Source organism: Rhinatrema bivittatum, chromosome 1 (genome assembly GCF_901001135.1).
Source record: "Rhinatrema bivittatum chromosome 1, aRhiBiv1.1, whole genome shotgun sequence".
In the NCBI taxonomy this organism is placed as follows: domain Eukaryota; kingdom Metazoa; phylum Chordata; class Amphibia; order Gymnophiona; family Rhinatrematidae; genus Rhinatrema; species Rhinatrema bivittatum.
Genome location: NC_042615.1, coordinates 617,512,718 through 617,537,973, shown reverse-complemented (window position 1 = coordinate 617,537,973; position 25,256 = coordinate 617,512,718). Strand labels below are relative to the sequence as shown.

The 25,256-nt window shown below is 45.7% G+C and overlaps 1 protein-coding gene across 3 annotated transcripts in view; it reads right to left on the bottom strand.

Moving 5' to 3' along the window:
* Positions 1 to 25,256, bottom strand: part of TRIM36 (tripartite motif containing 36) — a 344,127-nt gene that overhangs the window by 262,028 nt on the left and 56,843 nt on the right. The window contains exon 1 of one of the 3 annotated variants that reach the window (XM_029571476.1): positions 24,160 to 24,438. The exons of the other annotated variants lie outside the window; for them this stretch is intronic. Coding sequence (XP_029427336.1) covers positions 24,160 to 24,192 — 33 coding nt within the window. The 5' untranslated portion in view covers positions 24,193 to 24,438. Of the gene's footprint in view, positions 1 to 24,159; positions 24,439 to 25,256 lie in introns of those variants that run through there. 3 annotated transcript variants of the gene reach the window in all.

Below are 25,256 nucleotides of genomic sequence, written 5' to 3'. Positions count from 1 at the left end.
CCTGTAACAGGTGTTCTCCCAGGACAGCAGGATGTAGTCCTCACATATGGGTGATGTCATCAGATGGAGCCCTGTCACAGAATACTTTTGTTTCTACAACTTTGACTGGCACACTGAACATGCCCAGCATGCAATAATCCCTGTGGCCACAGGGGTCTCCCTTCAGTCTCGTTTGTAGCAAAAGGTACAAGCAAAAAATAGAACCCTAGGCCTTGTTGTGAAATAAATAATAGAACCCTAGGCCTTGTTTTGAACCAAGCTCTAGCCTGGTTCAAAACGTTCCTCAATAACAGAGGCTACAAAGTGAAAATCCAGAACAAAGAATCTCCCCGCCATGATGCCCCAGTAGGAGTCCCACAGGGATCTTCCCTATCACCCACCCTATTCAATATTTACCTTCTCCCGCTGTGCCAGCTTCTAACCGACCTAAAACTCAAACGCTTTGTCTATGCTGACAACATCCAGATAGTGATCCCTCTAAAAGAATCTCTCATCAAAACTCTCGAATTCTGGGAATCATGCCACTCAACTATCAATGACCTGCTCGCCAGCCTAAACCTCATTTTAAACACCACCAAAACAGAACTCATGCTAATTTCTCCGGAAAACAACAATAATTCCAGAAACACCCCCCCCCCCCAAACATTCCACTCTCCCCACAAGTGAGAGACTTAGGAGCTATAATTGATAACAAGTATAGCTGTGTTTAAAAAAGGATTGGATAAGTTCTTGGAGAAGTTCACTTAGAGAATAGCCACTGCCATTAGCAATGGTTACATGGAATAGACTTAGTTTTTGGGTACTTGCCAGGTTCTTATGGCCTGGATTGGCCACTGTTGGAAACAGGATGCTGGGCTTGATGGACCCTTGGTCTGACCCAGTATGGCATATTCTTATGTTCTTACAAGATGAATTTGAAAGCATTTGTCAACCGCACTACAAAGGACTGTTTCCACAAACTCCAAATGCTGAAAAGGATAAAACCGCTTTTCCATTTTCAAGACTTTAGAACAATACTACAAGCAATAATCTTCGCAAAGTTAGATTACTGCAATGCTATCCTACTAGGACTCCCATCCTCATATACTAAACCTCTACAGATGGTCCAAAACGCAGCAGCAAGAATACTCACGAACACCAGAAGAAGAGACCACATCTCACCTATCTTAAAAGATCTCCACTGGCTCCCTATTCACTTCAAAATCATCCACAAATCCGTTACCATCATATATAAGTCCATCCACCACCTTACTTCACTTGACCTGCAATACCCGCTCAGCCTACACAACTCCCTTAGACCAACCAGAGAAGCCTACAGAGGATTCCTCCAGATACCCAATTCGAAATTCACACGACACATAACCTCAAGAGATCGGGCTCTCTCGACAACCGGTCCATCACTCTGGAACGCCATCCCCACTAACCTTCGCCAGGAGTCTTGCCTGCCAACTTTCCGAAAAAGATTGAAAACTTGGCTTTTCAAACAAGCCTTCCCAGACCACATCTGAATCACAACCATCTATTCAAAGAATGTAGCCTCTCCGGTTCTGTAAATAATTATTAATTCATGAGTCTAACCTTCTACTGTATTTCTCTTGTCCCAGTACCCCTGTTTCATTGTAACTGCAACTCCTCTGCACTAAATTCAGTTTTGTACATTTTGCACACCCTGTTCGAATGTAAACCGGCATGATGTGATTTTTTCACGAAAGCCGGTATATAAAAAAACCTAAATAAATAAATAAGTAAATAGATAAATAGATAGATAGGGACAGGTTCTATTGCTCTTGACTGGAGAAGGGAAACCTCCTGCTCCAGAGGGAGAGAGTGGTCGTTTACTCTCCACACTTATAGAGGTGGTGAATCCGGTGGAAGAGCAAGAAAGTTCAGGTGGTAACCCTGAGCAATGATTGCCAGCACCCATTGGTCGGTTGTGATTGATTGCCACATGCCGTGAAAATGGCACAATTGACCTCCCACTGGTATGGCTGGCAGAGGGATCAGGCTGCTGCTCTCCAAGAGAACGTCAAAAACCTGAAGGAGGCCCCGGCTGGTGAGTTGCTTGTGGCTTTGCTTCTGGGGCTGGCGGGGCTGAGATTTTTGATAAGGCCTCGTAACTCAGGACCTTGTTGGTGGAGGATAGTACTTCCTTGGACGGAAGAATGTCTTCTTAGAGTCCTTCTTGAAGGGCCGTCTAGAAGGGAAGTCAGAAGGTATCGATGAGAGCTGTTTGAGGGTCTCATGATGGTCCTTTAATTCAGCCACTATTTGCTGAATCTGTTCACCGAAAAGATTATCTCCTATACAGGGCAGGTCAGAGAGCCTGTCTTGTACTTCTGGACGAAGGTCAGAAGACGTGAGCCAGGCCCAGCATCTTGCTGAAATAGCAGCTGCAGACACTCTAGTGGAGGTGTCGAAGATATCGTAAGCTGTTCTTATCTCATGCTTTCCTGCTTCAAACCCCTTGTGAACAAGGGTTTGAAGATGTTCTTGTAATTGGTCAGGCAAGGTTTCAGAGAAGTCCTGTATTTGCTTGAAAATGACCCTATTGTATTGGGTCATATACAGCTGGTAAGAAGCAATCCTGGAGATAAGCATGGCCCCTTGGAACACTCGACGACCAACATTGTCGAGGAACTTGTGTTCTTTGACAGGAGGGGTGGAAGAGTATGGTTTTGTCCTTTTTGCTTTCTTTTGAGCTGATTCCATCAAAGCCAGGGGCAGACTGTACCAGATAAGTAGTGTCAGCCTTTCTGTGTACTGGGGCAATGGATCCAGGATTTTCCCAGTTCTTTTTAAGGAGGACACGAAGAACTTGATGAATGGGAATAGAAGTGATTACCTTAGGGGCATCCAGGAATTGGAGAAGCTCCATCATCTGGTGCCTATCATCTTGCTCCGTCTGAAGCTGGAAAGGGACCAATTCTGACATTTCCTTCACAAAATTAATGAAAGAGAGGTCCTCTGGAGGAGAACGCTTTCTACTTTCAGTAGGAGAGGGAGGTGAAAGTAAGTCATCGGTGTCTGAGGAAGTATCATCACCCCAGGTGTCATAAGGATCAGTAGGCTGACCTGTAGGACGAGAAGGGGGTTGGATACCCGAAGGCCCCGGCTGAGGCTCAGAGAAAATCAAAGGAAATCGCCGGGGGCACCGTGGATGGCTTGGAAGGCATCGGTGCCGGTATCGAAGGCGCCGATGTGCGTATCGCTCCCGATGAATGAATCGGTGGTGAGGGGCAACATGGCATCGATGGCTGAGACAGAACTCCCGAAGGAGGGATGCGAAATGGTGTTTCTCCTCCCGATGAGGTTGTCATCGGGGAGCGCACCGGAGCCATCGGAGACCCGGGAATCACTGGTGGAAGGGCAGTCATGAACGCCTCTATCCGGGATAGCAGCGGTACCAGCGCTGCTGGAATCGGGTCGGTGACCGGTTCCACTCTTGGAACCGATGTCGGTGCCGGAGGGACCTGGAGCCGTTGCATTGCCTTGTCAATGGCCTCCTGGACCAGCCAGTTCAGTTCTTCCCGGAGACATGGCGCAATCATCTCCGGCTCCGTGACGGAAGAGGGAGGCTGAGGCACAGTCGGAGGGACCACCTTTACAAGCTGAATCGTGACTCCCAAACCCCGATCAGGTGAGGGTTGCCTCGATGTCCCGGTCGCAGGAGTGGTCGGTGCTTCTTCGATAGTGGCTCGGACAGTGGTGAGGTCGATGATTTCGCTCCCTCGACGGTCCAAGACTTACGATGGCGATGTTTCTCCCTTCGATCTTGAGGGGGAGAAACGGGAGTCGATGGCCATGAAGATGTCGATAGCGGGCGGTCACCGGACCGCCCGATAGCGGGCGATAGTTGGTGCGACTTAGACGGTGCCGGTTCCGATGACGTCGATACGATGGACGGCGTCAGGGTGTGAGCACGGAAGAGGAGTCCCATCTTCTCCATACTGGCTTTGCGACCTTTTGGTGTCATGAGGGCACATTTGGTGCAAGTCAGGACATCATGCTCACGGCCTAAGCACATTACATAGACTCTATGAGGGTCTGTTATCGACATGGTGCGAGTACAATCCGGGCACCGACAAAACCCCCGACGCCATGGCCATAGAAAAAATTGAGCCGCGGTACGGTCGATGGCCAGTAGGCCGCGAGGGCCAAACTAGACTGTAATCGACGAAAAACAGCGAAAAAACTTACCGGAGTACCGCGGCCAGAGAAAGTTAGAGGGACCCCTGTGGGGCAAAGTTATTTTAATTAAGTCCGTGAGGAAAAACTCCTGTCAGGAATGTGTTCAGTGCTCCTAAACCGCGAGGCTACTGCTGCGCGGAAAAAAGAAGACTGAAGGGGGACCCCTGCTGGCTGCAAGGTTAGTGCCATGCTGGGCATGCCCAGTAGGGGCCAGTCAAAGTTCTGGAAACTTTGACAGAAGTTTTCCGTGATTGGGCTCCATCCTGATGATGTCACCCATATGTGAGGACTACCATCCTGCTTGTCCTGTGAGAACTTTATGATCTTTGGAGACCATCCCTAAAAATGTTTTCTCCCCACCCAGGGTGGGATTGATACAGCTCAGGCAATAAAACCTTTGACCCTTGCCCCCCACCCCCCTCAAAGACTTTTTGGAAAGGATAGGAGTGATTTTTGTTGGCCCCCAACTGCAGACTCCCCAAGTCTTGCACCTCAGGGAAAAGGACTGTCCTGCTGTGCTGTCTAGTAGCCTTCACAGACCTAGAAAAGAACAGTCCAGTTTGTGAAGCAAAGAGGAGAGGCGATTTGTCTTTTTTTTTTTCTTCAATTATCTTTGAGGCAAGGTAGTGTTACAAAACATATGAAACAATAATGGTACAGAACAAACAACTGTAATTGCCTCCATTTTGTTTGGTTTCTGTTTCCCCCTCCCCCCCCCCTTACAGAGAATCTCCAGGAATATTAACGTACCAACTTTCAATAAGCTGTATCCAATGCCCAATCCAAAGGGATGGGGAAAATACAGGGGAAAAAGAAAAGCATGAGTTCCACTTAACCTAGTCATCTCCATGGATCTAGATGAGGCTCACAGAGCCTTATGACGTTCTCAGAAGAGTCAGGCAGCATAGCCAACTTTTTGATAGATGAGGGAAGCAACGAGTAATAAGATCCCCAAATCTCCTGAAAGAAGCGCTTCTGTTTAGGGGAAAAACGTTTATACATAGAACCATACTCTAGCTGATAAGAGTTCCAGCATAAGTTGACTCCACATCTCTTCATTAGGCGGAGCGGTCCCTATCCACCTCAGCAGTATACATTTTTTTGCGATTAGACAGGCCTTAGAAAAAAACAGGACATTGTCGATATTCAGACTGCAATCTCCCACATCGTTGTGTATAAGGCAGAAGGAGCAAGACCATCTGACCTCAGTATGAAAGAAGGTCGAGACCTTGCATCGAATTACTTCTCAAAAGGATTGGATCAATGGACAGTCCCACAGGCAATGAAGGAGGGTCGCTGGAGAATGGGAACATTTGAGGCATGTGGGCGAGTATATGAGACCCATCTTATGTGCCCGAGCAGGGGAATAGATAATGCGATGAAATATTCTTTGTTGTAGTTCACAGAGTGCCACATTACTGGTCATCATGTAAATAGAGAGATAACAGTTTTTGAGCATTGGGACACAATTCTTCCCTACAATCTCTGCTCCATTTCAATAGCAGAGCTGGAAATACACCATACAATTGTACAGAGCTATAAAAAGCATACCAACATGATAACGTGCCCTTCTTAGCTCTAAAACATTCCAACAGATCAGCATGTGTAGAATTATCAACATCAACTGTCTCTTTCAACAAGTTTCGTATTGTGGCCTGTAGGTAGCCATAGAGTAAGAAATGTTTTTGAAAATCTAATTTATCCTGGCACATTTCAAAAGTATACAGTTCCCCAGTGGTCGGGTCCAACAAATCCTTAAGAGGACAATTCAATGCAATTTGAAAGGTTTGGGGTTTTTTTCGTATTGTGGCCCATGGGTAGCCATAGAGTAAGAAGATATTTGTCTTTTGAGAGAGAGTTGGTTGTTTTCTTGACCTGCTCCCAGCATCCAATCCAGTGGGGACTGTGGTTGCATAAGAGTGAACTGTTTTTTGAGATTTTCTTTACCTGTTGGTGGTGGGGGAAAAAAAAAACAAAAAACTCCTCCCACCATCTACCTGTTTGAGAAGAGTTTTCCTGCCTATCACCAGGAAGGGATTTGGGACACTGACTGAGGTTGAGGATGGAGAAGAAGGTTGTAGCAATTGGAGTTTTCGTTTTGCTATGTATCCTCACAGGGACGGTACTAGCTTTCTTGCTGGCCTGTACAGTTACTGTGCTTCCCCCTCTTCATTCTGGGATTTCTGGCTGAGCATAAACATTACAGTTTATGCTCAGCCCTCCTCCCACCACAGCCCTCTCTACACAAAATTTAAAAATTATACATGAAAGGATAGAAGTACAGCCGAGATAAAAATATCACAACAGTATGTATGTATTTACATGCCTTGCTGTGGCACAAACCAGAAAACCCTGAAGAAAAGAAAAGACACTTGCAACACAGATGGCATTAGTCCTATTGTAATGCATTTTGGTGTGGGCTTGGTCCTCAAAAAGCCATGAGTAAAACTAATTATAATTGCAACACAGTCAACCTCCCATATCAAAACAGCACTAACTTCCAGCACTCAGTTACAACCCTATTTATGAAAGAGCGACTCTATAAATATACCAGGCCCTAAAACAATATACTTCCTATTAAGGAAACAGAACAAGCCAGGCTGCTATAGATCCCTACACAGAATAGACATTAGCAGAACATTGAAAGACCCTTGACAAATACAGAATCAACAGGTCTTAAAGTATAAATGGAAAAGTATAAAAGTGCAGACAAAAACTAACTGGAAACCATAACAAAGACTCTGTATGTAGTGCAACAAAAGAAACATCACCATTCTTCATAAAACCAAGAAATATAAAACCACAATAGTAAAATCATACTAATAAAAAGAATAAATATTTCAAAATATCTAACTCACCAGAACATCCAATTAAAAACATTTTTTTTTTATAAAATTCCCCAAACACCAATAAAATATTTCAAAACAGAATACAAACACCAGATTAATCAGAACCAATAAGGAAAAAAAACCTCCCCATAACTGGGAACTTTTGACTAATGGTCACCCTGAGATTGTCATAGTTCGTGCACCTGCCTTCCCCACCTATCATCTCCTCTCTCATACTCTCACATGCTTACACACACATATACACATTCGCAACAAACAATCAAATTAACCCAATATCCCGTCACTCATGCCAGAAACCTTGGAGCAATAATTGATAATAACCTATCTTACAATAACCACATAACTACCAAAATCAAAGAAGGATATCACAAACTCCTAATCCTAATGCGGATAAAACCTTTTCTAAATTCAGTAGATTTCAGAACAGTTTTACAACTAATAATTTTCTCAACCATTGACTACTGTAATTCCCTCATGATTGGCCTTCCATATATTAACATCAAGCCTCTGCAGATTCTTCAAAATTCAGCAGCCAGAATTTTAACTGGAAAAAAAAAAAGAATGATCACATCACCCCAATTTTAAATTCACTACACTGGCTTCCTATTAAATCCCAAATTGAATATAAGACTTTGACCATTATACACAAATTAATACATTCCGATCACCATAAACAAACAAGCTTGAAAATCACTCAACAGAACAATAGGAATCTTCGATCAAATAACACCTCTCATCTATTAATTCCTCCCAAAGATGCCCATCTATCAACAAGAAATAGAGCATTCTCCATTGCCTGTCCTAAAAAATGGAACTCACTACCACCTTATTTAAGAACTCAAACTAATATAAAAACGTTCAAGAAGGATCTTAAGAATTTCCTTTTTCACAAAGTCTACATTAATGATTAAATTCAACAATCTAACTTCAATCAATACTACTAACCAGACCCATGCAAGAGAGATACTGAATTAACATCTGGCATCAGCCATTGTAGCAGCAATATGAACTTATACTTAACAACGCTAGAAGCCCATTCCAAAGATGAATAAATACCAAGACTATTACCTTCCTCCTTTTCCCTTTATTTCCTTGTCCTCCCTTTTTCACCACCAACCTCTCCCCCTTCCCTTCATCTCTCCCACTGTTAATTTATGCAACTATGTTTTAATTGTACATTCTTTGTTTGATTTCTGTAAACAGTTATGATGGCTGCACCGAATGACGGTATATAAAACTGAACAAATACATAAAGAAAGAAACATACCCTCTCTTTTTCAGACATACATGTTTACATACACATAGGCATACTCTCCCTCTCTAGCAGGCAGGCAGGAAGCAATCCCCTGGTGGCTATAGGGCCTTCTCCAGTTGGGCCACCAGCTGGGATGGGACTCCAGTGGCTGCAGGCCCTCTTCTTGGACAGACAGAACGGGATCCCCATTTCCTCCCCCCCCCCACAGGTGGTTGTGGGGCTTCCTCTTGAGCTGGGCTGCCGAGCAGGATAAGAACTCACAACAGGTACAGGTTCTTTCTTCGGCCACCATCCTCTGCAAGAGCATGGCTTGCACAGTGGGTCTCACTGGGCCTATATTCTTATGATTTTTGCTGTTTTGGCTTGGATTCTGTTAAGTTACAGAAAATATTTAGTTGAACACCATTCCAAGTCTCTGTTTTCCTGAGATCAAGCCTGCTGAAAACTGCACAAGCAAGTACTACTAAAGGAGTGACTAGAGAAACAAGAGACTGTAGATTACCCACTTCCAAGAGCCTAGGGCCCCAGAAGGTGAGAAGGAACTCTGGCATCCCAGTGGCTATCAATGCATGAACAAGAGAGGAGAGGAAATTGAGATCCAGGACAATGAGTGTGACCCTTGCATTCCAAAACAGCCAAAGAGGGAATTACACATACATGCCTATTTAATTGTATGAAGATTTTGGCATCATAAAGGTGGAGAACACAAATAGAAAAATTGTATCAACATAAGGTGGTTTACCAGTACTTTCTGGCGAACCACCTTATGTTCGCCAGTTTTATAATAAAGTTGTTTTAAATAAGTAATCGCTACTTGCCAGGCATAAGCAAGTTTTCGAACCGTAAACGGTGTTTCCGTAATAGCAGGATGAATTAGCCATGCTGTCATGGGAACTACCAATCAAGGTCCGAGGGGGCAGAGCTTTAACAAGCAGAGATTAAAGCTTTGAGTCTCTGTGGCTGTGCGTATGTTCCCGTGCCGGAAAGTAACAGATTCTCCTCAGTCTGTAATTAAGCTTGTAAATATAGAATATAAAGTCGACTACCAGGGAGGAGGGTGGGGACGCATGGCTAATTCATCCTGTTATCTATGGAAACACCATTTATGGTAAGCAAACTTGCTTTTTCCCATTGATAGCAGGGCTGAATCAGTCATGCTGTCATGGGAGTCCAAAGCTCCCGATCACGCTTTTTTTTTTTTTTTTAGTTTGCGTGATCAAGTAATGTGGTAGTCGAGTACGTTAAGGTAATAAGGTTTGTAGTACTGCTCGTCCTAACTTCGCATCTGCTGTGGACTGTTTGTCCAGGCAGTAATGGGACGTGAAGGTATGAAGAGAGAACCATGTTGCAGCTTTGCAAATGTCCACTGGCTGTACATTTCTAAGATGAGCTATGGAAGTTGCTGTTGCTCTGACTTGATGAGCTCGAGGAACAGAAGTGAGAGACTTTTGTTTGTCATAGCAGAATTGGATACACTGCACTATACAGCTGGAGATGGTGCGTTTAGCTACTGGCTTGCCAGGGGTGTTTGGGTTAAAAGATACAAAGAGTTGTGATGCACGAGAGTCGATTTGTGTTCTTCTCTTGTAGTATTCCAACGCCCGCTTGCAGTCCAGTGTGTGCAGAAAGCGCTCTCTGTCAGTAGAATGAGGCTTTGGAAAGAAAGTCGGTAGTTCTATGGATTGGTTGAGGTGGAATTGTTACGAATCGGGAAGTAGACCCCTGTTCCGAGGTAGATTAAGTGCTACCAAAGAGAGAATCAACTCTCTGAGGTATCTACCGGAGGGCAAGGCCAGGTGAATCAGCAGCTGAATGAAGACTTCGCCCTGGAAGCTCGTAATCCCCCCTGGAGGAGCCTGTAGAGATCCGGCCGCTGGGACTTTAGGAGACTCACTGAAGACTGAAGATAATCTGGAAGCAGGCGCCTCCTGCAGGTCGTGGATTCCAGACAGCTGGCGCCTCCAGCAGGTCATAGACAGTCCAGGAGTAGAGCTGGAGAATAGTCCGCAGCCGGTACAATGGTCAATTCCAGAAGGGGGTTGAAAGCCAGTCCAGGAACAAGTCAGGAGAATGGTCCGAAGCCAGTCCAGGAGTAAGACAGGAGAAGTGTCAGAAGCCGGTCCAGGATCAAGCCAAGAGAAGAACGGAAGTCGGTCCAAGGATCAGAAGCCAAGAATCTGTCCAACGAGGAAGGAGAGCAGGAGCGGGATGACAACCAGGAATGAAACCAGGGAGACAGAACCAGGAACAAAGTCACTGGAACTAACCAAGCCAGAAGCCTCAATACCAAGGCAAGGTCTGAGGAGCAGACCTTGCCTTAAATACCCTAGAGAAGGAGGAGTCTTCAGGAAGGAGCCACGACAACTTCCTGTCGTGGCCCCTTTAAATCAATTCTTCAGCCGCGCGCGGCTCTAACTCTTAGAAGTGGGCGGAGTCAGCCCGGCAGAGCAAGAACCATGCGGCCGGGCTCAGCAGCGGCCGCATAGGGATCGCTTGGGAGGGCTGCCTGCACCCACAGGAGCCCTGGAAGAGGACTGCGGTGGCCTGCCAGTGCCTGGCCCCGGTCGCAAACCACCGCGGCCGGCAGCCATGACTGCCGCAGCATTTGAGGCATTTCGCCGCCTCGGGTAAGGAGCCGGCCCCGGTCACGGACCGCCGCAACCAGCGGCCATAACAGGAATTGTGAAAATACTTTCGGTAGAAAGGATGGATTAGTTCTGAGTACTACTCTATCATGGTAAAATTGTAGGTATGGATCGTAGTGAACTAAGGATTGCAGTTCACTAACTTATCATGCAGATGTTACTGCTACCAGAAACACCACCTTCCAAGTTAGATATTTCATATGAGCCGAATCCAAAAGGTTCGAACTGCGGAAGCATAAGTTGTTCTAGAACCATGTTTAGGTTCCATGGTACTGGTGGTTGAAGATGAGTTAGACCTTTGATAAAACGAGATAGCAAAGGATGGACGGAAATCAGGTGATTATGGACTTGCCTATGGTAGGCCGATATGGCACTAAGGTGTACTCTTATGGATGATGTTACTAGGCCAGATAAATAAAGGGAGTAAAGATAGTCCATGAGTAACTCTGGTGAACAGTCTACCGGTGGAATACCCTTAGCTGTACACCATGATGAATAATGTTTCCATTTGAAACTATAATTGCACCTGTTTGATGGTTTTCTGGATTCTAGAAGAACCAGTTGAGCTGTTGCTGAGACACCTTGTTCAGTCAAGAGTATCCACTCAACCTCCATGCAGTCTGATGGAGGGACGAATGGAGTGGGTGGAGTAACGCTCCCTGTTGTTGAATTAGATGATCTGGACGATTTGGAAGCCGAATTGGAGGCTCGATCGATAGGCGTAAAAGGTAGCTGTACCATGGCTGCCTGGGCCAAGCTAGAGCAATTAGAATTAGTTGAGTTCTGTCCTCCAAGCATTTTTTAATCATCCTTGTGATGAGTGGAATCGGTGGAAAAACATATAGGAGAGTGGATTTCCACGGAATGAGAAACGTGTCTTGAGCGATCCGTAGATTGCCGGGACGGATTGAGCAGAATCGAGGAAGTTGAGTGTTGCTCTCCACGGCAAAGAGATCTATGGACGGTACACGACACTGAGCGAAGACTTCTTGAGCTATCTGTGAATTGAGAGACCATTCATGTGGATGGAAAATTTGACTCAGTCTGTCTGCTCTAGTGTTGGCTATTCCCGGAAGGTACGTGGCCTGTAGATGTATGGAATGACGATGAATATGATGGAAGATTTGGAGGGTTTCCTTGCAGAGGGACCAGGAACCGGACCCTCCTTGTTTGTTTATATAAAACATTGCTACTTGGTTGTCTGTGTAGATCATCACTCTTCGACCTTGCAGGTAGTTTTGAAAGGTCTGAAGGGCATTGCGTATCGTAGCAAGGGAGTGCTATTCAATCCTCTGCCACACAACGCAGTCCTAACCACCGATGCGTCTCACAAAGGTTGGGGAGCCCATCTAGACCTGTTCGAAACAAGACCTATGGTCAGTATCGGAACAAACACTTCAGATAAATTTATTAGAACTCCGAGCGATACGACGAAAGTATGAGACCAGTACCAAAGGAGTCAGGGGGATTTCAGACATTTGTTGGCGCTTTAACAAGCTCACGTCTATTCCCGGAGTGCAAGTTTAGACACGCCTGCTCCTCCTGCGGGGGTGGCACACCCAGCAATTAAGTGTGTCCAAGGACAGAATACCGCCTTTAATAAGGGTGGTAAACCATAAAGTTCTGGAGCAGAAAGCAGATTCCCCAATAGTTGTTCCCGTTCTGAGAGATTGGTTACGGGGTTATACTGATGCGGATGTAGCAAAGTTTTTAGAGTTAGGCTTTAGGAGAGGTTTTAGTATACCTTATCAGGGGCCAGGTTACGGTGGGAGGGCGTGAAATGCAAAGTCGGCTTACAGGTTGGCTGATGTAGCCAGAGACAAGTTCATTTCGGAGATACAGTTGGGGAGGGTAGCAGGGCAGTTTGAAAGGCCTCCTTTTCCTAGGATGCATTTGTCGCCACTGGCAGTTATTCCCAAGAAGGAAGTGGGAAAGTTCAGGCTGATCTTGAATTTATCCCATCCAGAAGGGTCGTCAGTCAATGATTTCATTCCGCATACAGTATATGGTGAAATATGCTTCTTTTGATGATGCAGTTAGTTTAGTGCAAGGTGCGGGTCAAGGAGCGTTATTAGCCAAGGCGGACATAGAAGCGGCTTTCAGATTGTTACCGATATATCCGGAAAGTTTTCCTTTGTTCGGTTTTGTTTTCGAACAAGGTTATTTTATGGATCGCTGTTTACCTATGGGCTGCGCGATTTCTTGTGCCTTCTTTGAGGCTTTTAGTACCTTTATACAGTGATCGGTAATTCAGCATACTGGGTGCGATGCAATTTTGCATTATTTAAATGACTTTTTGTTTGTGGGTCCGAGGTATACCAGGGTTTGTCAGGAACAGCTGGACTGTTTTCTTGAGGTAGCCAGGGTTTTAGGTGTGCTGATCACGTGGGACAAGACAGAGGGCCCAGTGACTAGGCTAACATTTTTAGGCATTGAGTTGATTCTGTTGAAATGGTGTCGCGACTGCCAATGGATAAAGTACGTAGGCTTCAGGAATTAGTTAGGTCCGTTAAGGGGTCCAGGAAGGTGACGCTAAAAAAGATGAAGTGGCTGATTGGTTCACTTAACTTTGCATGCCGTGTGATTCCCATGGGTCATGCTTTCATTCATCGGCTTTCATTGCGAACAGTAGGTGTGAAGGCAGGACGCCACTTTATTCAGGTGACGCGAGCAGCCAAAGAGGAGTTGGTAATATGGGACAGGTTCTTGGACTCCTTTAACGAAGTGTGTATGATGCAGGAATCGGTAGTGACCAACAAGGACTCAGAATTATATTCGGACGCGGCAGGTGCCACGGGTTTCGGGCTATATTTTCAGGGGCGATGGTGTGCAGCAAAGTGGCCGTCAGAATGGGTGGTAGAAGGCTTTACTAGGAACATCACGTTCTTGGAATTGTTCCCGATAGTGGTAGCCGTGGCCATTTGGGGACATAGGTTGCAGAATAAAAAAGTAGTTTTGAGAGATCATGTGACGTGGTGAGCGCGGCCGGGTGCTTACTGGTTGAGCTCCGAGGATAGGGCCCCCGATCCTTCGCCATCCGCACTGCCAAAAGCATTTTTCAGGGACAGCATAATCATCCAGACGACGCTGTCTATGTCGATAACTAACTACATGCAGAAATCGCTGTCAGGGATGCCGCCGAAAGAGACAAGGACAAACCTCGCGGCCCTGACCCCAAGATGGCGGCGACTCAGCAAAAACCTAGTGGCAGTGAAGACTCCGAGGGTAACTCACCGCTACATCCCACAACTCAGGAATTACAAGAAGCAATTGTAGCAGCACTAGACTGTAAATTTACTGGCCTCTCGGAACAGCTAACCTCACTACAATCTTCCCTCACGGAAATTGCGCCACGTTTAGACCAAGTGGAAGGCAGGACCGGAGTACTAGAGGATGACGTGCTCGCTCTCACTACCCGAATTTGTTCCCTGGAAAAGGCTTTGGCGGAGCAGCAGGACAAGACAGATCTGGAAAACAGATCCAGACGTTCCAATATTCGTTTGCTGGGAATCCCAGAATCGCTGGAAGATCAAAACCTGCGTACTACCCTAAAAGAATGGATACCTACGGCACTCGGCCTTTCGGATCTCCAACCCACATTTGAAATAGAAAGAACACACCGCCTAGATACTAGAGATTCAGCCCGGAACCAGGATGGGAGACCACGTATTGTAATTATCAAAGTTCTAAACTTTCATCACAAGCACTGTATTTTACAAGCAGCGCGAAAATACCTACCCTACAATATCAGGGCTCGGCTATTCGCCTGGCACCCGATTATTCAGTAAAGGTCTCAGCGCAACGGAGGGCCTTTTCTCCAGTGTGCAATCTTCTAGTTGAGAAACATATTCATTTTCAAATGCAATTCCCGGCAAAGCTCAGAGTTTTCAAGGAAGGTAAATGGTAGGTATATGAGACACCTGAGTCTACTAAAGCATTGCAAGCTGAGCTATCTTAAGGTCACATGTAATCTTGCTGCTCCTCATGTTACCAGATTATTGATGGGGTTGGAAGGGGGCCCTAATCCCCGATCACACTGATAACTTGATCTCTAAGCAGGTCATTGACCTGAGAGGGCATTCTAGAATTCGTGGGGAGGGGGGGTTGGGGTGGGGATGGGATAGCAAGGGCACTGGGAGACCAAGGTACTCAAATGTTGATCTTAGAAATATGGTGACCGAAGGGGAAATGTTAACTGACATTGTGGGGTAGATTTTAAAAGAAGCGCGATCAGCCTACTTTTGCTTGCGCATCAGACTCAAGCAAAAGTACGCTGGATTTTAGTAGATACGCGCGGAGCCGCGCGTATCCACTAAAATCCTGGATCGGCGCGCGCAAGGCTATCGATTTTGTATAGCCTGCGCGCGCCGAGCCGCGCTGCCTCCCCCCGTTCCCTCCAAGGCCGCTCCGAAATCGGAGCGGCCTCGGAGGGAACTTTCCTTTGCCCTCCCCTCACCTTACCCTCCCTTCCCCTACCTAACCCACCCGCCCGGCCCTGTCTAAACCCCCCCCTTACCTTTGTCGGGGGATTTACGCCTCCCGGAGGGAGGCGTAAATCCCCGCGCGCCAGCAGGCCTCCTGCGCGCCGGGCCGCGACCTGGGGGTGGGTACGGAGGGCGCGGCCACGCCCCCGGGCCGTAGCCACGCCCCCGTACCCGCCCCCAAAACGCTGCCGACACGCCCCCGAAACGCCGCGACGACCGGGCCCGCCCCCGACACGCCCCCCTCCGAGAACCCCGGGACTTACGTGAGTCCCGGGGCTCTGCGCGCGCCGGGAGGCCTATGTAAAATAGGCTTCCCGGCGCGCAGGGCCCTGCTCTTGTAAATCCGCCCGGTTTTGGGCGGATTTACGCGAGCAGGGCTCTGAAAATCCGCCCCTGTGTGTGGGGCAGTTCTGGCTGGGGTTATGATTGTGCAATTCATTGTTAACAGTATGGAGAGGAGGCGAGGCTGGGAGTCTCCTGCTCCTTCTTTTTCATTGTTCATATATCTGTTTCAAAATGTTTTGCTGTACAGTAATGGGAGCCCCTTATAAAATAGTGTCTTGGAATGTAGACGGGCTAGGTCATCCTATAAAAAGGAAGAAGGTGTTCCAGCACTTAGCCCGTTTAAAAACAAATATTGCATGCTTGCAAGAAACTCATTTGAATCCCTTAGAGTAAAAAATATGCAGAGAATGGGTCATTACCTGTCACTACACCCCAGCTGTAGGGAGAAAAAATGGGGTAGCAATTTTAATTAATCAAAATACACCTCTCAGTTACCAGAGAAATTGTAGGCTCAGAGGGAAGATATATCATTATTATTGGGACTTTAGAAGGGAAGCCCTTAACTATTTGTAACATTTATGCGCCTAATGATTCTGGAACTGGTTTTTTTTCTTCTTTATTGCAACTCCTCCTTGAGCACCAGCAAGGTTCGTTGGTTCTCACAGGTGACTAACTGTGTTGCTGATGCCAAGCTGGACAAGTCTGATATTCCCGCCAGTTTTAAAGTGCCAAAAGAGTCGGTTATCCAATCTCTCTGTAAAAATTTAAGCCTCTTGGATGTCTGGAGAGTGTTGCATCCAGAGACACGCGACTACACTCATGTGTCTCGTGCACACGACTCATTATCCAGGATTGACTATGTCTTAGTCGATACCAAACTGTTTTCCAACATTGGAGAGGCGGAGCTTGGCTCCATTGTGGTGTCAGATCACGCACCGGTATAGGTTGAGCTTCAACTTTCTGGGGCTGATGGTGCATACAAAACCTGGAGATTCCCTGGGCATTTAAATGGAGATAAGGTCTTCCATAATCATCTAAAAAAATGTTGGGATAACTTTATGAAAAACAATCAACAACACTTGTCGCAACCATTGCTATTCTGGGCTACAGGTAAAGCTGTTATATGCGGTGATATATTAGCCTATACCATCCGAAAACGCAAACAGCTATTAAGTTCCATCTTACATTGGGAACAAGAGTTACGACGTAAAAAGGACGATTTGGCACTAAATCCGTCAAAATCTAACAGGGAAGCATATTGGGCTTGTTTAACCCATTTTAATTCACTTTTACATGCTAGGGCCCAGAAGGCGCTAAAATCCTCAGAACATTGTTTTCACAGATATGGGAATAAGGCGGGGAAGCTGCTAGCATGTTTGATTGCTACTAAGCGGAGGAAGACTTTCATTAGTAGTCTTCAAAGCCAAAAATGGTCAGATAGTGACCAAAACGTCTGAGATATGTAAGATTCTTCAAGACTTTTACGCAGAGCTCTACACAGAAGACAGGTTAGGCTCCTCCGTAGATGAAACTAATTTTTTTAAGCTTTTAGCACTACCTAAACTAACTACATCTCAATTAAACAGTTTAAATAAGCCCATTCTGGAAATGGAGGTGCTTCAGGTTATAAAAAGTAGTAAAGCCCATAAGACCCCAGGCCCAGACGGATTTTCCTCGGATTTCTATAAGATTTTAGGAGATAGAATAGCAGGACCCCTCTGCCGTTTTTATAGAGAGGCGGGAGAACGAGGAAGCTTTCCTTCTGAGTTTAATAAGGCCTTTATAACGATACTTCCCAAGCCTGGAAAGGACCCCTTACAAGCGGCCTCCTACAGACAGATTTCACTTTTAAATTGTGACTTGAAAATCTATGCGCACATTTTGGCGCAGCGTCTCAGCTCCGTTCTCCCCAATCTCATTTCCCCCTTTCAGACTGGGTTTGTGAAAGGCAGAAATCCTGGAGCAAATGTTATCAAACTTATTTCGGCCATTGAGGCTACTAGAAACTCTGGCTCCCTCTCTACGGCAATTGGCTTCGATAGAGTTTCGTGGGACTACATGTTTTCCGTACTGCGCAGATTTGTATTACAAGGGGCTATCTTGCAGGGGATTCAACTCCTGTATCAATCCCCTGAATCCTTCCTCCTAGTTAATGACTCTCTGTCGAATGCCATACCTATTAAGAGAGGAGTGAGGCAGGGCTGCCCTCTGTCCCCAATTTTGTATATCCTATCCTTGGACCCCCTTTTACGTAAAATAGGAAATTCACAGATCATAAAAGGGTATGGAAGCTCTTACACACAGTTTACAGTTGCTGCTTTTGCAGATGACATGCTTGTTTTCTTAACAAACCCGATTTCTGCTTTACCTGAGGTATTGAAAATTCAGTCTGAATTTGGCAGATTTGCGGGTTTAAAAGTTAACACAGAGAAGTCTGAAGCATTAGATATAACCGGGAGGCTGAACCTTCAATGGCCGGGCCCCTTCCCCTTGAAATGGGTCTCCTCTGATCTTAAATATTTGGGAGTGAAAATTCCAGCCGATCCTCAGAGATTATATGCACTTAATGTGGGCCCATTAAAACAAAAATTACTAAAACACCTTGAATTATGGCATAACCTTCCCCTTTCCGGGAAAATCCAATTGTTAAAGATGATTGAGATCTCCCAATGGATTTATCTGTTCCAAATGTTACCTATATGGCTAAACCATCGGGATATCTCTGACATAAACAAAGCGATTTGGAAATTTATATGGGGAGGTCGTAGAGCACGAATCCCGCTGGAAAGGCTTATGCAAGCTAAAGAGACAGGGGTCTTGGCTGTCCTAACTTGGCTTTCTACAACTATGCTAGTTTACTCCGCCATATAAGGGATTGGCTTTTTGGGTCCCATTATTTCTCACCATTGGAGTTTTATGAACACTGGGTGGCACCACTATCTCTGAGTTCCCTACTACATGTCAAAGCAGAACTGATACCTAAACATCTGTTACACAGTAAAGTAATTTCTCCTCTGCGGAAGGTATGGAAATTTATTTGTGGGCAGCTGGGAATTCCAGCGAATAGCTCTGCTTGCTTGCAAATTACAGGTTGTCCTCTTTTCCGTCCAGGACTTGGCTCTTCTCTTTTTTCTACCTGACAAGCGAAAGGTCCGACAACTCTTGCTCAATTTTTCAGTTCTGGAACTGGATCCGCCTACCTGCTGAGTTTTCAAGATCTGAAGACTCAATACTCCCTATCCAATAAAGATCATTATGGATTCCTGCAAGTGTGTCATTTTATCCAGGAGTTATTACACGAAAACCCAACTCTGCCACATGTTCTCCCGCTACGCAAACTGTTTCTAGGCATCAATGGCAAAAGGAACAGATGTGCAGACTACTATAGAGCACTTTTGGATCTGAGACCTACCCCGTATCATACTCGATTGGTTACAAAATGGAATGATACTCTGCATTTATCCATTTCCACTGAAGAATTTCAAGCATGTTTCGAAAAAATTCCACGGATGGTGGAAGACGTTTCTCTCCGGGATAAGCAGTACAAGCTTTTACATTTTGCCTTCTATGCGCAACAACAAGCCTTCTATATGCGTTTAGTCTCTACATCTACTTGTTTAGGTGTTCCAACCCTTTGCCAGACTTTCTACATGGTATTTGGTTTTGTCCTAGTATACAGACCTTCTGGACCGAAGTGCGGAATCTTCTATCAAGTCTATGGCAACGGCAGATACCCTTGGCCCCTGAAATTTGGCTGCTGGGAGTTTCTGCAGACTCAAAGGACTGGAGCTCACAGCATCAGACACTACTGGTAGACAAGATGGCCTTGATGGCGAAGGCATCCATTCTTGCCTTATGGACTGAGACATAGCCTGACCTTTTGCCTCTTTGGACCAAGAAACTACATAACCTGTTACATATGGAATACTTGACGGCTGTTTCTACCGTCTTCAAACAAAAAGCTCGGTTTCTTCAAGTATGGGGAGAGTATATTACAACCTTATCACCGGACTTCCAAACGCAATTACTGCCTGGTTTGAAGGGGACATCTCTAGATACATATCATTTTTAAGTAACTCTAGATATCAGTCTCAGTACTGCTAGTGAGTCTGTGAGTTATAGCCTCTGCAAGCCGGACAGTGCTTTTATCCGGGCAAGATGGGCTAGAGTGAGCCGCTTTCCTCATGGCGCTTGATAGTAGACTCTGCAGTGTCTCGACTTAATCAAAAACCTTTTATGACTCACCTTACCACATTTACCCCAGTCTGTTACATATTCCTTGGGCCTCCAAACATGGAGTCTGTCTGCTGAACATCTCATGCGGTTTTACACTATAGCCCATGAATTCACCGTCTACTAAAGTCTAACACAGTTCCCCAATGCTGTACTGTTATTATACCATTGTGCTGCAGGTTATTGTTACTCTTGTTGAATCTAGACGTTATTAATGTTTTTACTGTTGTTACTGTACTTCATGTGTCACCATACTGACCGGCATTAAGGTTGAGTGCCAGGGAGGGGAGGGAGGGAGGGATGGAAGGGGGGGGGGGGAAGGTTCCAATATATGGAAAAATAAAACCTGACCGATCCAAGTGTCTTCTGGGAGTTCCACAAGTTATAAAAGCTTTCTTATGATTGACCCACGCATACAGTGTGTTATGATACATATGTCATTGATTGTATGGATTGTTGCTGAACTCTGGTGGATGTAAGTCAACATTATATGTAATAAAAACTATATTTCAAAAAAAATAAAATAAATAAAAAGTAGTTTTTTGGTAGACAACTTGGGGGTCGTGCAAGCGATCAACAGGCAGTCCGCCAGGTGTCCTCGGGTGGCGGAGTTGTTGAGGGAACTGATACTCTTGTGTCTGAAGTGGAATGTGACCAAAGCCAGTCATGTTCCAGGTAACTTGAACCTGACTGCAGATGCTCTCTCTCGTTTCAAGTGGGATGTCTTCAGGGAGTTGGCCCTGCAGGTGAGCATGGAAGGCGAGAACTTTCCAGTGGAGTTATGGAACCTTGGCAGACGGGCACTTGGAGATTGATTCAGCAACCTCTGGCACCAGCCACTTGGCGATCATATGTGGAGGACAGAAGAGTAGTGACTCATTTCTTGCAGAGTTTGAGGTGGCAAGGGGGAAAGGTTCGTGACTGCGATGTGGTGCAGTTTATCTTGTGGGCCAGGCAGACTGGTTATTCGCTGGCAACTGTGCGTTCCCAGTTAGCAGGTTTTGCCTTCTTTCAAAAATTGGGGGGGCTGGAGTCATCCAGCCAGCAGTTTTTTGGTGAAGAGGATTTTGGGGGGATGGGGGAGGGGAATGGAGAGAGTTGGGGACAGGAGGCGTCCTATAAGGTACGCAGATTTGTTACGGTTAGCCGGACAAGTGAAGTATGTTTGCTGGTCGCAATATGAAATAGTGTTTCGAGCAGCATTTTCACTGGCCTTTTTTTGGAGCTATGCGGGTTAGTGAATTGGTTGCCAAAACAAAAAGGAATGCCTTGCGGTCGGGTTTGATGGCCCAACATGTTTGGATTGAGGAGCAGTCCGTGACTCTGTGCAATTGTAAGTCCAAGATGGATCAGAAGGGCAAGGGGCATTGGATTTCTTTGGTACCCACCAGCAATGAGGTGGCATGCCCAGTGCGTAGTACCCAAGCTTTTGCACGGGTGAGGCCGGCGGTTCCGGGAGCCTTAATTCATGAGGATGGTTTGCCACTGACCATCTTTCAATTCTCCGAAGTGCTGAAATGGGCTGTGGAGGGCTTGGGGTTGGAAGCGGAGTATTTTACGCCGCATTCTTTTTGAATTGGGGCAGCAACCACAGCAGCCGAATAAGGTTTGCCATCTCGGATGATTCAAACGATCAGGCGGGGGAAATCGGAGGCTTATAGGACATACGTACGGAAGTGATGAGACAGGGGTCAAGGGAGGGAGGCGAATTACAGGCATTTGCATAACTGGGTTCTTTTCTTTGCAGAGCAACAGAGGGTTCTTCACAATCGGGTATGTGCTTGGGTCGTGGGCCATTCCTTTGTCCATTGGGCACAGCGGAGGGCAGCAAATCAATCATATGGAGAAAATCTGAACTTGGATACTAGCAAATGGATAATCTGGTGGTTCGGAAGCAGGGGCATGTGGTGGGGCGGTTGCTATCTTTCCTGCAAGAGCTAAAAGGGGACACAGAGCTTTCCAAGGATTATGATCATACATTTGGGGGGGTAATGATATTGGGAAGTTGTCGTGTTGAGATTCGGTAATGCATATGAGGAAGGACCTGGCAGATATCTTGAATATGATGCCAGGAACAAAAATTGGGTGGTCAGATATAATTCGAATGAAGAATCATACTGAGCCTTTATGGCGTAAAGGTGTGAAAAAAGTGAACCGACAAATCGGTAAATGGCTGCTTAAAAGAGGGGGTTTTTGGATACGGCACGATTGGTCGTGAGAGTTGCTTGGTGGGTTTTTCAGAAGAGATGGGGTTCACCTTTCGGACATAGGGAATGACTTGTTCAATAATGCATTGCAGGAAGGATTGGAGCAACAAATCCGGTATGTCTAGGGCCACAGTGGGGAAACAAAGATAACCACACGGTAATCTTTGTTTGTGGTGGAAACCCGAGCCCTAAGTGGTATGTTTGTATTGCATTGTAAAGGTTATTGGAGGGGGGGGAAGGGAGTCCCGTGTAGCTTGGGGCTCCTACACAGGAAAGCCTATGAGCATGGGGGGCCGAGGCGGAGTAAGAGAGAGGGAATGTCGACAGAGTCTTACCATTGGGACGCGGTGGTAAGTGAAGAGGGGGAAGAAGGAGACAAAGGGAGGGGGCATATATTTTGGTTATAATGTTAATAATGTAAAGGGCTCGGGTCAAGTTGATAATAAACTGCAGTCTTGTTTTTTAAATCCATACTGTTGTCATGTGTGCTCTTGTATGGGGGATGGGAAGGAGTGACCTGCAAGTCTTGTTTCCCTGTTACTGGTTACATATAAATCCCATACATCTGAATTGTACAATTGTGAAAACAAAATTAGTTACTGTAACCCGACATTAAGACAAAAAGATTTATTTAAAATGCCTGTAAACATTTGTTTTACTTTAATTTTTCTAGCATTGGTTGAATGGACCACATTCTTTTCATACAAATCATTGAATAGAAAGCACACTGTGTCATCTAAACAAATAGTCTACAGATCAGAGCAAATTATAGGATAATCCAATGAATACTGAGAAATGCTCTGCAATACTAGATCTTTTCAGGCTCAGCCTTTTTAGGAGTTGCTTTAGGTTTATTTTAAAAAAGTTTCCAGCTGCAGGAGACTCAGAGTGAAACGCAACTTATTCAATAACAAACACTTCCCCCTGCCTTTCCAGAGAAACTAGACTTCACAGGGAATCTGATCTGCCTCAGGATCTTCTGCATGCCAAAGTCCACCTGAATTACAAGCAAGAAAGAGCAGCAGAGAAAAAAAAAGTTCAACTCTGCTATATTTTAATAAACTATACAAGAAAAAAAAAAAAGTTTTAGATGATGCAGGTGGCAGATTTCCTAAACTGGAAACGTCTATTACCTAGCTACTCCTGACACTGATGCATAGAACCTGGAATAAAATATTGAAGAATGGACTGAAGGAGTTTTAAAATTTTTATTTCTAATAAGTGTAAAAATAAAAATACATTAGAACGAAACAAAGGCAGTAAAGAACACGCAAGCCAATATTCTGAAAATCCAGCTCTAGCTAGTACAGCTACTTTAATTTTCAGGAAGTTAAAAAACGTTCAGTCATTTAAATTTAGAAGTATGGTCTCTTTTTCAGTAAATAGTCAGCGAGACAATTTCTTCTTCACTGCCAGATTCACCCTAAAGGAAAAACGTCTTTGCGGTTGCGCTGACATTATCTTGCGCTCTGCGGAAACGCACGAGGAGTATGCCAAAGATTTCAATCCAAGGACTATACTAGTAATCAAATTCTCAGCTAAAATTATAAACACACTAAACAGAACAGAAAGAAACAGGAAGAGAAAACGAGGGGGGAAAAAAAACCCTCCCAATTAAAAAAAATATAAGCATAATTAGTTAGCCCCTTGTTCTGCTCTCCCACCAGCAGGTAAAGCCTGCTTTCCTCCTATTCTGCCATTTTTAAATCAAAGTAACTGCCACGTGAGGTTTTCAAACTGTTCCGAAAAGTAAGGGCGTGCACCGCAGCGCGTTGCAGCGCCGCCTGGCGGGTGCCGATGCGTCCCCGGCACGTGCAGGCAGCCGAGCCCCGGCCTGGGATTCACCGCATGCTGCACTCACCACTATTCGCGACTGGCCCCAGCAGCGGGCAGAGGCGACAGTAATTGCTTTCTCCGCTCTCTCCCCTCCAGCCAGTCCTCATCGCATTTCACGAAATCCCCATCAAGAAGCCGGACGCTGGCAAGTGGAAAGAAAAGTCGCTCATTACTTACCGTACAGCTCTCTGTCTGCTGCTTCGTCTCCATGGCTCAGAGCAGATGGGACACGCGCGCTGTCTCTTTCTCCTACACACACACGTGAGCCGGAGTGCGAGAAGCAGGACCTCGCCCCGCGCTACGGAAGGGGAGCACGAACCCCCTCAGGGAACGGCAGTTTGTAATTACCGGAGCTCGCGCGCGCATGTACGAGGACAGGGTGGTGCCGCGAGCCCCTGTTCTCGCCTTCGCGGCGCGAGGCGCAAACTCCCGGATTTAAACGCGGACATAGAGCAGAGGCCAGGGTGGGTGGGTAGGAGGGGGGGGGGAACTGGGCGGAGGCGGTCCCGCGTCGCCATGGAAACAGCGGCCACTACACAATGTGATGACACTGCAGGGGAGGGAAGCCGCAGACTTGGGAGGGAAAGAGGCGGAGATAGCCTAAAACGTTTAATGTGCGAGGTGACGGTGCCTGAGGTGGGGAACTTTGTTTTTAAAAGTGTTGCTCCGTGTCCCCAACTCTACAATTTCAAAGTAGGCGCGTGTGTGGGGTGGCGGGTTGCCTCAGTGAACGAGAGAGAGGGAGTGTAGCCCCGGTCGGTGTCCGTTGCTGGCTTTAGCTGAGAGGGGCTCCTGCAAGGCGGAGCTGTCCAGCAGCACCATTTCCTTTTTTTTCCCCCTCATATTTCAGCTTTTATCATTTACTGGTGTATTTAACTTATTATTCATTTTCCGCAAAAAAAATCCTCAAAAGTAGGTTACTTACACGAGAAAATTGTATCATGTAATAACTAATACAGTCAAACACTACTTATCACTTCATAAAATTAAATCATAAAACAGCATCACTTAAAATACTTCATGGTTATCACTTTAGTGCAGAGGCCATGCAGGTCTAGACAGCTCATCCATCTGCTAGTAAGTCTCTATAGGATCTGGCTAATCGCATTAGTATGCAAAAATAGTGATGATGCCTTGTTTTTATGGGGGTGGGGATAGCTAGAAAATTAAAATGTGGACCACTATTAGTATTTTTATTTATTCCAGTTTTCTATACGAGCTGTACGAAGTTATCTAAAATGGTTAACAATAGTAAAACTTACATCATAAAAGCA